Consider the following 15,633-nt stretch of genomic DNA (forward strand, 5'->3'; position numbering starts at 1 on the left):
GTTCTTCCCTGTTACATTCTTGGGGGCCATCTGCTGGATTGCAGGGTTCTCCTATCTGATGGTGTGGTGGGCTCACCAGGTACCACAAACTTTAAAGTAAACCTTAAACTACTAAGGGGACAACTTTTTGCTGTCCTCTTACTAGGGGTTCACTCTGAGTTCAGACCGCCCACAAGCTCCTGATTGGACCCTCTGTCCTTTCTTGTGTGAATGGCTGTCACCGCTGTCACTCCTGAGAAACTCACTTTACAAACATCTGGCGCGCCATTGAATCTGGTCTGTGATTGGATGCTCAAATGCACTGAAGTTAGTTATATTTAAAAATAGTCGCGTCCCCCCATTTCTGAAATCAAAATTTTGTCCAGTCTGATCAAAGCACTATTACAGCTGCATCCTTCAAAACATAACGGACTGTTAGAGTTTTGTCACTCCCATCAGCTCCAAAGTGCCACAGGGACATTTGAAAAAGCTGAAACAAAAGATGAGGTTTTATTTACCCTAAAGCTTCTTTTATTTTTTTTTGCAGGTTGGTGACACCATCGGGATTACAGAGGAGATTATGGGTCTGACCATATTAGCAGCTGGAACTTCTATCCCTGACCTCATCACCAGTGTTATTGTTGCACGTAAGGGGCTGGGTGATATGGCAGTGTCCAGCTCTGTGGGCTCCAACATCTTTGACATTACTGTCGGGTACGTAACATCAGAGCTTTTTTAAGCCTTAGCTCAATGTTTGTTGTTTGTCCCCTCTAAGACTTTATTCTTTTTTTTTTACTTTAAGTGCCTTTGGATTGAAAACAATTTAAGCTCCTAAAGTTGTTCCGAGAAGAGATAAAAAGTTGAATGATGTCACATGTCAGGTCATGCTACAGCCTGCGCATGTATTTGAATTTCTGGTGATGCTAAATATATGAAATTGGATAAATATATTTATTTTTATGGCAGAGCTTTTACAAAAATTGTAGCCTTTGCTGTAAAATAAGTTGGGGCATTTGTTGTTGTGGTGTGGTTACATAAAGAGTAAATAAATTTAGATGAATACACAAGGTTTATACTTGCCATACTATGGGAGGAAGAAAAAATCCCAGATAGCTCTTTGTTTGACTTTAAAAGGTAATATTATATAAGGTGTTTTACTCACCAGGGGCAAACAAGATGTTTAATAAGGTCAATACTAATATTTTTGTCCACGGAGATCAGATTATGATCTGTTGCAAATATTCATATAAATCATCTGAAATAATGTAAATGTTGTTGCACAATAGCAATATATTAGAGAACAAAAGTTACAATTTCTAGTTAGGAAAGAGTTTTTTATTTTTTTTATTTTAATACTACAGATTAACGTATGTTTGATATTCTAACAAAAGATGTGTTAAAAAAATAAAATTAGAAAAAAGTAAAGGTCAGAAGAATGATGAGTATTTATTATTAAACCCTTAGAAAAATAGATGTGATCTTAGGGAATATTTGAAATTAGAACCTCTAATCTGCTCTGTATACGCATCTTTTCCTACCATGGTTGCAGTTTTATCCATTCTATATATCTAGAAACTGTCAGATTAGCTCATTATTTTGGCGGACTGGTTGAATGGAGAACATCATCGAACATCAGCTTTTATAGTTTTGCCACTGTTTCTCAGTTGAGCTGAGGGTTGGGCTTTCACTGGACTATCCAGGCACACAGAACATATGCCTTGACCTAAAACCTTTCACTTCTGGATATTCCTTTATATATACAGTCTACTCCTGCTGAAATATGAACCTCTGTCACACATATACTTTTGTGAGATTTTGCCATTTACGTATCTCTCTGCCTGTACTGTCTATAGAAGCAAAACACTCCCACAGCATAATGCTGCCATCACCAATTTAAGGGAGTGGGTGTTCAAGGCAATGTGTCTTTAATTTTAGCTAGAAAAAAGACCAAAAAGTACGTTTGTCTCATCTGACCAGAGCATATTCTTTGCTCTGATGATCTTTAAGTTTGTTGCGCTGGATTTTTATTTGTTTTTGTTTTTTCACACACATCTATTGCAATAAGAATTTGTCTAGGAGAAGCCTGACAGATTTGCTTGGTTTTCACTCGAATGGAGCCTTAATATGAATGTACTCTTAACCCTTCAGATTTTCATTTGAAAAAGATGTTTTAAACAATGAGTAATTGTTCTGCTTCTTCAAGGTCACAGATGCAAGGTCTTAAACGCAGTAATGCATGTGATTGCGAAAAGTCAAAATGTAGCTAGGTTTAAGAAGTATGAGTTCTGCTTTAAGACACCACGGATTAGTTACTCCATCCAGTTGTATTGGCATTTGACTTGACATTTATAACGTGTTTGTCAGTGTTGTGCCTGAACGCGTTCATTGAACGAAAGTTCATGAACTCGTTCATATTTTGGGCGAACGTGAACTGAACGTACTGTATTACTGCCTGATGAACGTTATTGTGAACTCGTTCATTCTGGTGTCTGTGAATGGCACGCTCTCTCAGTTCAACTCAGTTCAATAGGTTGCCAGATTTCTATAGAGCCCTCCAGGTGAAACCCTGGCTAAATCACACCGTAAACAGGCCTTAATATGTAGCGGGAAAAACACCCAATCTGGCAACACCAGCTACCGGTGTCGTAGCCTACAGCCGCGTGCGTCATCAAAACAAAATGCAGCGTGGAAGCCACAGCAGCATGGAGGCGACCGTGGATGTGACAAAGCAGCAGTATGATCACTTAAAACAGTTTTATGACCAGGTGGTCGGTGAGGATGATGGCAACAATCTTACATTTCTCTGCAAACTTTGCCCGCCGGCTTTCAGTAAAAAAATCCGCACTTCAGTAACATCCAAAGCAAATCTGAAACGGCATATGTACTGAAATAGAATTTCAAATGGAAAAAAAATATTAAAATTAAAAAAACATTTGCTCCTTAAAGACTACTTTCCTGTTTTTCTTTTAATAATTCCTCATAAAAAAGACCATTCAAGCAGCACATTTTTCCTGATGTTTTTGAGAATATACTGTAGGGGTGAAAGCTGCAGCTGCTACTATCGTGAAGTGAATGGACAGCAACAAAGCGTTAAAGCAACAATGGGGAAATGCTGTCCCCTCAATGCTAATGTAAACCCTGGTTGGATAAGGATTCAAAACTGGATATGAAGATGAAATCTGACGCACAGTTTTTGTGTTACAACTGATAAAAAAATTGCTGTCTGTGGTTCTACAGTAGGCTATGGTGTAATTGAGCAATATATGAAAAAAAAAAAGAAGTATGAACTAGTTCATTTTTTGGAACTGTAAACTTAGTTCAAAATTTTGAATTATGAACTATGAACTGAACTAGTTCATTTTAAAATGTGTGAACTAAACTTTGAACTAGTTCACGTAGAAAGAGAACTTTCCCAACACTGGTGTTTGTATCTTTGCAGATTGCCATTTCCCTGGCTAATGTGGTCCATGTTCCGTGGCTTCTCAACAGTGAAGGTCAGCTCCAACGGCCTCTTCTGCGCCATCGTGCTCCTCTTCCTAATGCTCCTCTTCGTTATAATCTCCATCGCTGCGTGCAAGTGGCGCATGAGCAAGCTTTTGGGTGTCATCATGTTTATGCTGTACTTAGTCTTCCTGGTAGTCAGCGTCATGCTGGAGAACAAGGTGATCAACTGCCCTGTGACGATCTGAGAGACCTGCTGAGGAGCTGTCCTCTCCTCAGCAAACTCGCTACCATCCAACAACCATCCACATAGTCTGCTGTCGATCTCACCTAACCCTCATGACCCTTTCCACCACAAGAACCATACATGAGAATAAGAGAAAACGGGGAGAAACATCTGTGAATATTTTTGACCCAAAACACTTTTTTGGATGTTCTTTTTAATGGGGGTTGCAAGCCAAATAAACGGTATTATGCATGCAATTAGTTTCACTGGAGGAAGAGGAGTAAAGACGTTGCTAGACTGGATTAAATAGCAATGCTTTGAACAGCGAAAATGCCATGACTTGAGTGCCCACTGCAAACAGATTTGAACGGACAAGCTCGCTCAGCAGACTGAAATGAATGTCAGATGCAGATGTATTTGTATACAAGGACATGGCAGACTCTTCGGATGAGTGTTTCGCTCCAAACCCGATGGTATTGAGACGAGACTCGTGTTTGAGATTTCTCCAAACAAACTTTTCCTCCTTTTTTTTCTCCTGCGAATCCATCTGTGCTCAGTCTTTATGACACGTTTCAGCCTCATCCTGTCCTGCCAATTGCTGTCAACACATTTCCATGGAGCATTTTTTTTGTTTTTATTTTGGCTCAATAAAAGTAGCAGTAGATTAACAATAACAGTATTATTCAGTGTGAAGCCATTTTAACTGTGTGCTTCTTTTATTTTCCTTGCTCTGATTGTACAGAATCTTCCATGCTTCACATGTACCATTGAAAAAAAAAAAAAGAAAAGGGCAAAAACTAAAAGCCTAAGGTTTAGCCACTAGCCTCCAATATATCACTCTGTTTGGAAGAAATGCATGAGTACATAGACTCAATAAGGATACATAACTAAATCCATGTTAGAAGTACCACACTGGAAACATCCTTACCATGTTTAAGCATCATGGTTGGTATAGATTAGTAAATGTGTAGTGCTTTGTTCATCATAAATCTAGCCTCACATCTCCTAGTCAAGCTGTTTAAAGTACAATTAACAAGGTATAGGCTGCATGAAAAAAAAAACTTCAAAGCTAGAAAATAACCAACATTTAAACAGTTGTATAAAAAACTTTTTTTGCTTTTTTTTCAAATACTTCTTGAAAAAAAATCAAGGCTCAATCTCTGTGTATTGCCGATAACCATCAAGGTGTCTATCAAACCATTTCCTCTCTAATCAAAGGTGCTTTTGTGTGCATGTGTTCAAATTTGCAGTCGGAGTCACCTCACAGAAAGTTAATCACTTATAGAGACGTGTTCCATATATACGCACACAACACATCTCTTAAAGCTACGTAGAATGTGGAAAAATCACAGACTTTATAGCAATATACCACATGTTGTCTTTGAGAGAATAAACGCTCCCTGCATGTTTAGCTGATTAGGGATTTTCTCATCAGACTCCATAATTGAAAATAAATAACTAAGTAGTTATTTGATTTAATTTTCAGTTTAAGGTGTGAGATATGTAATTTGAATGAGCAGAATTTTTAAGTTGGTTTTAGTTTATTTTTATACTGAAAAAATTACAGATAAAAGAAAAAAAACGTTGACATTTTCTCCTACTTTTAGCTTAAGTCAGTCAAGTAGGTGCACCATGTATTTTTTTTTGTGTTTGTATCTTTGGCCGAACTTTATAAATACTTTTTATATTTTGTATGTTCAAACTAGAATCAAATAACTCCTCTTTTTTTTGTTCTTTAATGCTGGTTTTCCGATGAGAATGTCTGATTATTAGAACATGCATGGACCTTAATCCCCTCCATTCGTCTGTCCATTTTTGTCTCCCTTCCCCACAGGAGATAAAGTGGATGACTAGTTCTCCTCCTTCCCATTTAGAGCTGGCATAAAACACCCCCTTTTTACCTCAGCACAGCCTTTGTACAGCCACGCCGTAGGGGTTAACTGTAAAATAATAGTATATATAGATTCTCTGAACGTGTGAAGAAACATGCATGTAAGGAACTCAGGCTGGTTACCCCAGCGGAGCTTAAGACCGGTTGTGTGGTAAATTTTATGCATTGTGGAGAAACATCAAGAAAGAAAAGGCTTCTTTTTTTGTAAATACAAACTTTTTATTTCTTTTTTTTGCAAAAAGGAAGTTGCACATCTGCATTTAACTCACTACTTTTAAGTTGATGTTCTGAAAGATACTAGGTATGTTGCAGGGAACCCTTTAATAGCACCACTGAGTGAAAACATGCATTTTCAAACACCTGATTAGCACAAAAAAACTTTAAAGATTTCTTTTATGGTTCTGTTAAGTAAAGGAGGGCTTTAAATTCCACATTTTCGCCACTTATTCCTTTTATTTATACTGACACTATTTTTTTTTTTCTCTGCACGTGCGCAAAAAAAAAAAAGTCATAACAAAAACCTTCATAAAAGGCTTTGTGTTACCATTCCCATTCTCTTAAGAATCAACTCGGAAGAGTAGATTTATGGCCTCAGAAGTGACTCATGAGCACATTTTTCATGGAACCATTCCCTTGTTGCCCACACACATTATTTACACCAAGCTCACTTCAGATTTAGTTGTTTTTTTCCTCACTCTTTCAGGAATCATCATATTTTTCTGTGCTCTTTCTGAGACTTTATGCAGAGTAGAATAGGGTATTCTTGGCAGGAAAAAATGAAAATGGTCAGGGGAATGAATCAAACGGCCATATTAATCTGCGATTGTGCTCACTTTAACTCTGAAATTAAGTCTCTGTTTTCAAATAAAATGAAAAATGAATGTGGATATTGCCCCAAATATCTCACTATGACCTGTTCTAATGAGACATTTGAATGTAACAACAGGTAAGGATTTCCAAAGTATGTCAAGATGATTTTCACATTATTTTTTTAGAGAATAAAGAGAAAAATGAACTATCAGAGGAGTTTAGCACATGAGCATCTTTTGTGGTTCACAAGGGTAATCGACCGTGAAAGTTAGCTACTAACGAGCATTCTTGCACTTGTAAAATGTTTTATTTTCTTGGTGTTAATCTAAGATTTATTTAACATGTACATATTCTGTAAACAAAAGCAAATTATCCATATAATCTATATGTGTACAAGGAATATGTCTCTTTATGTAAAAAACACAAAGTATAATATAATGATAACAAATAAAGATGCTAATTCAAATATGCAAATGTACGTTTGGTTCCGTACTTTGTTTGTGACTTTATTGTTTAAGAGCATGTTAAGTGTATGCATGGTTTCCTAACAGGCTTTGTATTTGTGTCTTCTTCTGTTTCTTTTGTGGTCACAAAATTTATATCGCTTTGTGAATATAAAAATTTTTCCAAGGTGGAACAATAAAGCAACACATAACTTTAGCATCTTTAAAAAGAATTTTAAAAAACTACTATTGGAGTCAAATAGGGAATTGATTGCTGATAATGATTCTCCAGCTCTCAGGTTGTTTATATTTTATACACAGAATCAAAGCTACAGATCCGAACTTCAACTTATGTTTTGTTAACTGTTAATCAAATGTGCAAAGATCTTGTAGCCACCATCAAACTTCCTGCTTAATCCTGCTAGATATTCAATTTTTCTCTCTGGCAGAGCTGGTGGAATTCCTCTAAATGTTTGGTTTTCTGATATTATTCCTATCTTTGAACTTTGCCCACAGTTTTGAAATTGAATTAGGTCACCATATCTTGACATATCTATGTCTAGGAGAGAAACATGACTAAGCAATAAAAAAACTGACCCAAATCTATCATCTATACTTGAAGGTGTCAATGACAGGAGCCCAGATATTTCCCTTCAGGATGGTTTCACAGCAAAACAGCAACAACCCAAGTTGATGAGAAAAATCAGAGAGCATACAGCAGTTGAATGCAAGTCCATTATCTAAGGCCATAAGAATATCATCAGTGACTTTCAACAGTGCTGTTTTGGTGCTATGATGATCCAAAACACGACTGAAAGTTCCCGAAAAGGTCCCTTTGGTGTAAGTGGTCACACACTTAATTAGAAACAATTTTCTCAATAATTTTAAAAGAGGAAGGAAGATTACATATAGATTTACAACTGCTCAAGTCTTTTGATTCCAGAACCATTTCTTAAGTAAATGTTTAGTTACAGGCACCTTAAAAGCCTTATGTAGAAATTCCTGTAACAGGGATAGATTATCACGTCTAAAATGGAGGCGGCAAATCAGAGGGAATACCTCCTTACATAATAATACTTAAAGAACTGGATCTAAAATACAAGTGGAAGGCTTAGATGAAGAAAACAATTTTGCCTGGAATGCTCAATGGGATCAAAAAGGATCAAACCCAGTGCTGATTCTATGGCTAACTCATCTTCCAGAGAAAAAAAAAACATGTTTAGAGGGATGCCAATTATTGTTTTTAAAAGAGTCAATCTCACTTGGGACGGATTCCCAAAAAGTCATTACTGCTAAGACCAGTGTGAATAGATGGTTCAGCAGAGCTTGTGCTTTGTTTAAATTTGGCAACTGTATAAAAAAAAAATCTAGGATAATTCTTATTCTCCTGTATTAACGAAGAGAAATATGCTGCTCTCTCTTTACAAAGGGTCCTTTTATGCGGCAGTAGACTGCTTTTCCAGATTAAGTGGGATTCCTGTAGGAGTGTAGAATCCCATTTTCTCTCTAGTTTCCTGAAACTGTGCTTCAAATCATAATTGAATAATTAAAATGGTTTCTGCCATATTCTTCTTTGATACAGAGGCTATATTAAATGGAACAGATTATATAAAATGTGTTACTGCATTATCTTATAATGATCTGCTAAAATGAAAGGAGAACTCTGTTAAATTAAGTTCTAATGTTACTAAAAAAGTGGTAAGACAGGACAGGATTGTGACGAAATACTTATTTCTTTACAACCAGTGCCATATGTTAGCATAAGATCCAAAGTATGAAGATGGTAATGCATGGGACTATACACATTTTCAGAGTTGGGTAATCCAGGTCCAGAAAGTAAAAATCCTGAACATAGTTTAGTTCCAACTATTCGCATATCCAGCTACAACACAGACTGGAAACTAATCAGCAATCAATAAAACATTAAAAAATGAATACTTTACCAATGACAGAACTTCAGAAGGACAGAAAACTGAAAAAGTAAAATAGTGAGGCTTTGGGCAGACAATGTAGGTAAACACAGCTAATCACTCTCCACTCCATGAAAAAAGAAACCTCTAGCAGGACCAGGCTCAGTGTGAACAGCCATCTGCCGAGGCCGACAGGGGTTCAAGGAGACAGATGAAACATACAAAAAGAACACATAAAGTTTTCTAGAAGACACGCTAAAATGTTCCTGAATTCATGAGTATGTTGTGCATCAGCTGAACGTGATCCCCCCTGCGCTCTGCAGCAGGACACTGTCTGTCAGCCTGTTAGGTTTATTTTTTATACATCATGTGCATTGTTATTCTGTTAGCCAAAGTTGGAAGTCAAAGAAGAATGGGCTAATTTTTCATTTAGCACAAGCAGCCATGATGGAAAACAAATGTCCCGAATTGACACATTTCAACATTTATTTGTTGCATTAAAGCTATGGAATCTAAGAAGAGACTGTGTGCAACTTCCGCACAGCAGAAATAAAGAGCTAAAATCTTTCAGTAGAAGCTCTTACTGCTGCGAGCCAACAAGCTAAGTCTCTTTCTCCGTCCATACTATAGGGGTGATGTGTAGTCCTGAACTGCACTGTCCTGGGGGGACAGTTCAGTAGATATCAGTGGCATACGTATGTATGTTTCCAGTTTTTTGTTTTTGTTAAACAGTGAGTGCAGCTTATAGTGAGGTGCACTCCTTAGTCTGGAAAATACAGTACAATCATTCTTTCGTGATAAAATGTTTCCACAGAATTGATCAATGTTGAGGACAAATGTCAATTTCTTATGACCTCTCATTAACATCACTATATTCAACTAAATCAGAATATCTCCCATTAAAAACAACTCCCTTTAGGGTTCCACTGGGTTCTGTAAGGAAACCAGGCGTTTAAAGTTTATTACAGTATAATCTGCAGAACAATGAAGACCGTTGCCAGGAGGAAGACTGTTAGATCTTAAAAGAGGATTTTCACAATTTTGTTTTGCAATGTTGCATTTGAAAGAGACAAGACTTCAAGAATAATTTCCTTTAAATATAAGACCTCAAAAATGAGGATTTTCAGCCATACAGCACACTCCACCAGAAAGGACATATGAGCACAAATACTTTATTCCATGTTTATAACATGTCCAAGGTATGAACTCAGCTGTAAATGAAAGTAATTTAGGGGGGAATGTGAGGGCACCTATCAGCTGTCATCAGCAAAACAATCATACAGGTCAAAACTGGAAATCTGTAGTGAATTGGATGAAAAAGAAATAAATTAAGGCCTTAAAATGACTCAGTCCAAATCTAGACCTCAGTCCAATTGAATCTAATTCAGTAAAACTATGTTTAATAAGTAATTTTGGGCAAACTTTCTTCACAGCAACATGGCAGACTAAAAAAGTCATGGCCGAACTACAACCCACAATGCTTCCAGTGTAATACAAACAATACCCTGATAATCCACACCTGCATCCGTTTTTAAAGAGGTTTACATGAACCCTCTAACCACTTCCTAGTCTTATGAAAATTGTTTTATCTAAAAAAATCTTCAGGCCTCATTTATTTCTTCATTGTTCACACTTAAAAGCAAAAAAATAAAAAATAAAAATCTATAAAAGGCTGACTGAGTAGTTAACTAAATTTGTAGTATTTAACAATATTTTATTCAATACTCTCTGCAGCTGTGAAGAATATAAGCTGTCTTTATTCAAACGTATCCAATTTCCCTCTTTCGGGCCTTAGGCATGCGATAATTTAAAACATAGAGTTTGGCGCCATCTAGTGTTCAAAAGTGCCAATACTTTTCTCCGAATACATTTGACGTAACAGCTGTCTTGCTGCAAACTGTGGCAAGCCATAATCCTAAATATTCAGACATTTTAAATTCATGGCAGTCTTAACTAAGCCAATCATTACAAACCAAAATAGTGAAATTTACCAAAATTTTAGTTAGAGGGATAAAGTTTATTATTGACTCTTAAAATGTACACTAGTGATCTGAAACTTTTTATAATGTACCCTAATTGACTAGTTGAAGCTTTGACCCTCTTGCTGTCTAACTAATTCAGCTTAAAGTTAGAAAATTAGCTAGTAACACTCACAACATGTTGTCTAAGTAACTAATTGAGGTCATTTAACCCTTACTCTGACATTTAAGTGTCAGTTAATTATATATACCTCCTAAAATGCAATTAATTGCCTTTCAAACTGTGGATCAGAACCAAACTAGCATATATTTTTACAAATGCTGAATCTACACCAGGATAAATAATGTGAAATATCAATCATTTGCTCAGTACAACACAGTTATTGATTATTTTGGTCTAGTGCATCAAAAAGGCAACTATCTGTGACTTTATGAAGGCCTTTTGAGCCTTTACTAGTTGGACAGAAGGGTTTCAGTCTTAGTAAGTCTGTTTTCTTTCTCCACTTCTTCCATATATTCTTTGCAGCATAATATTGAGTCTGGGTGAACACATCTGTGAGAACTGCAGGACAGGAACCAGTGAGGAACTTATTGCTGACATCAAGAGTATGAAATATTTACCCTGATTGCTTGCCATATTTCCTCACTGTCCGCCCACCTTTGTATTGGAACGGTTGCCTGTCCTACGGCATTTTCCAGGGTTTCCTTATCCTGTTTGTAACTTTCCCTAGAATAATGTCTCATGGTTTTCCAACTAAACCTCAGTACTTTTTCCTAACAAACGAATTATCACTTGAAATAACCAAGAAACAGTGAGTCACTTTTTAAATATCATGGCAAAATTCAACTGACATACTTTTTTTGTGTTGTGAGAAATTTCATTTCAATAGTACAGAGGATGGTGGTGTTAAACTCTGTTTAAGGGCTTTGGTATCAACCTAATCTTTCCCCGCCGAGTCTAATGAAGCAGGTAGCAAGTTAAATAGGAAAGATATAAAGTTTCTCATAGTGAGAACTAGGAGTTTATTAATTGTATCCCATTAAGGCACTGAGTACATTAAGTATTTATATATTCCCTATACATGGTTTCAGATATGTGGGTGAAATGTCAGACTAAATAAAGTGAATATTTGGACTCAGTTCAGCATTTTCAACAGTTTATTTCCTGACAGCTTCATATCAAAGCACATTGTTTGTAGATTAACGATTGATTCTCCCCAGGCTATTCCAAATAATCTTCCTTTCCACTAATCCCATAGACAAATGTTCCTTGTGTGTTCACTGGAAGCTATTTGTGCTGCTTGAGTACCAATGCCAAATACTCTGAGACCGCTCATTAGAGATATTCACACAAGCAAACTACCTCTGATCTGCATTCTGGGTGTTTTCTTGGATAGAAGTAGTTGCTCCTCCGTTTTTTTTAGTATTTTGTTTAAACATTCTCCTTTTTTTGGATGTACTTAATCACGGATTGAAAGATCATACATCCTGGTGAGTGTGATTTAAAACAACCACTATCTTGAAGGTGTTGTAATGGACACTGTTGAACTTAAATGTGTTTAGTTACTTTTGCTCATATTTAGTCTCTCTTTGCACTAAAAGACACTAAATAAGATAGTTAATTAAACAGTAGAAGAAGCATATAGGATAGAAGGTAAGCAGAAAGTGATTGATATATTCCTGGTTTAAAATAGAACAACTAGAAAATTATATTAAAATCTTAAAATTAAGCATCAATGTGTTCAGGTAATGCCTTTTTAAAAAAGTGGTTTTAAAACTACATTAACTGTTCTAACAATGGTGCTGCTACTGATACATGTTTATATATAGTCTATAACCAGGGATTTTTGTTGTTAAATATATCTAAGGTAGATTTTAATAATACAATGGGATGAATTTTCACACACTGCAGAGTTTATTGTTGACACTTTCAGGTGAATTTTCCAAAGAAGTCATTAAGATGCAATAAATGTACCGACAGCTATTACCTGAGTAACACCCACTGATTTCTTCTGAGGACAAAGGAAAAATCCCCTCTGGAGAACTACAAGTACTTTTGTGCCTTTTGTTTTGCCCTCCGAGTTGCTCTGTGTTTCTGCTGGGGTTGTCTTTGCCGCTTTGTAAATGCCCCAGGCTGTTTTTCAGTAATAGAGCTGGGTTGAGCAGTAATTACAGCCACACTGTTAAAACTATATTTAGAGTACAATATAATTTAATTCAAAAGAATGGTGGAGTGAATAAAAAAATTATCTGGAAAAAATACAAGGAAAGTATAACATGGCATTTTGAAAATAATGAATACCTTTCATATAAAAAGAATGTTTATATTATTTCTGTTATCTTTAGCTTCTTACACTGGTGAAAGGATACCCTACAGTACCTTGTGAAAATACTTCCACTGCTTGTAAATGTGACAAATAAACGCAAAGCAGCATGTAGTAGGGGAATAAAGATAACAATGACTCGCTTTTAAAGAAATACTTTTGAACTCTAAAACTGTGAAAGGTGTGGTGTGCTTTCAGTCGCTCTAAGTTCATATGTTTCATAACCCCCTGCCATTTATATTACAGTTGAAAGTCCTTTGCACTGTTTATACAAGCCGTGTTCTTGGGAAAAATGTTCAATCTTAAGCATCTTAAAAATGAAAACTTCTAAAAATATCAATGTTCGCATTTTTGATCACTTGCATTCCCCTTACAGATGGATTTATAAACCTAGTTAACAATTAAATTTAGGTTTATAAACTAAAAAAATGTAAGTGCCAGTATCAGGATTAATGCCTCTAAGGTTATTTTGTACCAAAAAAATGTGTTTCTTTCACTCTCAGAGTGTTTTTCCTGAATTTCTTATAGAAGTACTTTTGTCATTTTTCTTAATATATTTGGGCAAGTTGGCGTTTCTTGTTATTACATTGACATTAATTTTCACCATCAAAATATCCATATTTTTGTTGTTACAAAGATAATAATGTCTTGTCCTGGATTCCAATAACACTATTGACTTGAAATTTTGATTTTAAAACTATTTCACTGAGTGCCCTGTAAAGGGTTAAGCTTTGCCACTAGATCTCAATTGTTTTTTTTATTTAATCTTTAACTGATTCACTCTTACATGCCATTTTGATTTAAACATGTCTTTCATTTGCACCTGTTTTTACATATTTACTGTACTAAAGGGCCTGTGGCACACTGTAAAAAGGACTTCTTTTAACTTATAGTATCTGGTGCCATTATTCCCTAAGGGCTATACTCTATAGAGTGTAAAACTGACAGCGTCTCTCCCACCTTTGCTGTTACCTCTGCAGCTCCCCCAGAGTCAGCATGGGCCTATTTACAAATTCTCAGCAAGGATTTACTTTGGATTCCAAGCACAATACCCTAACCACTAGGCCGCCACTCCCCTAATAAATTAATTAGTTAGACCCCAGTGAGTATGTCCGTAATACTATATACCATGTGTTTGTTGTTGGATGGGGGAAAATAATACTATATTCCCACTTAAAACCCAGTAAACAGTGTCAGTATTTCACAGTTCTATTCCTGTGACCTATATGTCTCTCTCTTTAAACTCCTTACTCCACATACACACAGGATTGATATGTTTGGGTCAAAAGCAGGCATCTGTAGGTCCCAGTTTTGTTTTAATTTCCTTAATCCTTTCATTCAGAAGTGTAAGGATAAGAGTATATTTAAAACCATGCAGGATGTCCTGCGTCCAGGATAACAGGTGGGCAAAACAGGAGTGTCAATGGCGGGTTGTGGAAGTTTTATTAAACTAATACAATGTTTTAAAGAATAAAAAAAAAAAAAAAAACAGTTTTGAGCATGATGAGAAATGACTTAATACACATGTTTACTTTAGACAGTATAGAAGGAAGCAAAGAAGAGTCTGAGGTTTTTTTTTTATAACTGAGGTTTTTGCCTGCAGGTGATTTGTCAACATATAAGGTGAATCTTGGAAAGCATTGCATCACATCCTATACATCCTGAGAGACAACTGCTGTGAATACCCTGTGGCTAGTTTAGGGATATTACATTAGCCTGCCTGAAAAGTAGAACCTTTGCAGACTCAGATGTTTTGCAAAAAACAAATGTTCTCCCCCTAAATGACTAAAACTGAACTGAATTGTAAACTAATTTTGAAGCTGCATTTATAATTAAAACAAAATCCACTGAGCATAAGGTCCAAACATTTCTTGTTATTTTTTCCGCTCCTTATCTCCAAGTAAATGTTCTATTTATGTATTACCTAAAGTCAACTTCCCTGTAAAACCAGAATTCCACTTAAATCCATGAGTCAGTACCGGAGTCTGAGGGGATTTCCCCCTTCCCTGTTAGCCCATTCAGGACTACGTACTCACTGCTCTGGATCATTTACCAGCACTAAATGAACTCCACGTGCTGCTGGTGATGAGTTCAGGGGGCACCGGGGGGCGGCTTGGTCATTCAGACTAAACTTGAGGGGATTTTATTCTGCTTGCTGCTGCAGGGAGATGTTGTGTTTGACTCAGCAAAATGACTTTCAGAGGAGGCTGCGGGCTTAATCATGCACAATCATTTGATCTTGCACCAAAAAAAAAAAAAGAATTACGAGAGACTCTGGCTAAAGAGTGAGAGAGTCATCTTAAAATATATCCGATGGAGGCCAATCACCACCCGAAACTGCTCAGTTTAGCCTGTTTTTCTCACTTTACTCTTTACTCTGAGGTCTCTGTGGACCTCCTGAGACGGCTTTGACTCACGCCGAGGTCTCTGTTCGTCTGGTTTGTAACTTCAAAACATGTGGCTCTGTGATTCAGCATGAGAGATGTCTCAACACAGCACACAGCTTTATGAGTGTAAGCAACTTAACAACCATACACATTTTTCGGATTTAAGCAGCACTTTGGAAACCACATAATTCAATAGTTAAGGACAACACCAAGAGAGACCAAAATATACTAAACTGAAAATTA

The 15,633-nt window shown here is 36.4% G+C and overlaps 1 protein-coding gene across 7 annotated transcripts in view; it reads left to right on the forward strand.

Annotated features, from left to right (window-relative positions):
• LOC107086401 (sodium/potassium/calcium exchanger 2-like) overlaps nt 1-6,813 on the forward strand; it is an 84,147-nt gene extending 77,334 nt beyond the window's left edge. For 6 of the 7 annotated variants that reach the window (XM_015377319.1, XM_015377320.1, XM_015377317.1 and 3 more), the window contains 2 exons: nt 527-693; nt 3,419-6,813. In XM_015377319.1, the coding sequence (XP_015232805.1) occupies nt 527-693; nt 3,419-3,668 (417 nt within the window). In that variant the 3' untranslated portion in view covers nt 3,669-6,813. The remainder of the gene's footprint in view (nt 1-526; nt 694-3,418) is intronic. The other variant, XM_015377318.1, reaches the window with a different exon arrangement.
• Nucleotides 6,814-15,633: the final 8,820 nt, after the last annotated feature.

The sequence above is a fragment of the Cyprinodon variegatus genome, unplaced genomic scaffold, assembly GCF_000732505.1.
Source record: "Cyprinodon variegatus isolate N-32 unplaced genomic scaffold, C_variegatus-1.0 Scaffold151, whole genome shotgun sequence".
In the NCBI taxonomy this organism is placed as follows: Eukaryota; Metazoa; Chordata; class Actinopteri; order Cyprinodontiformes; family Cyprinodontidae; genus Cyprinodon; species Cyprinodon variegatus.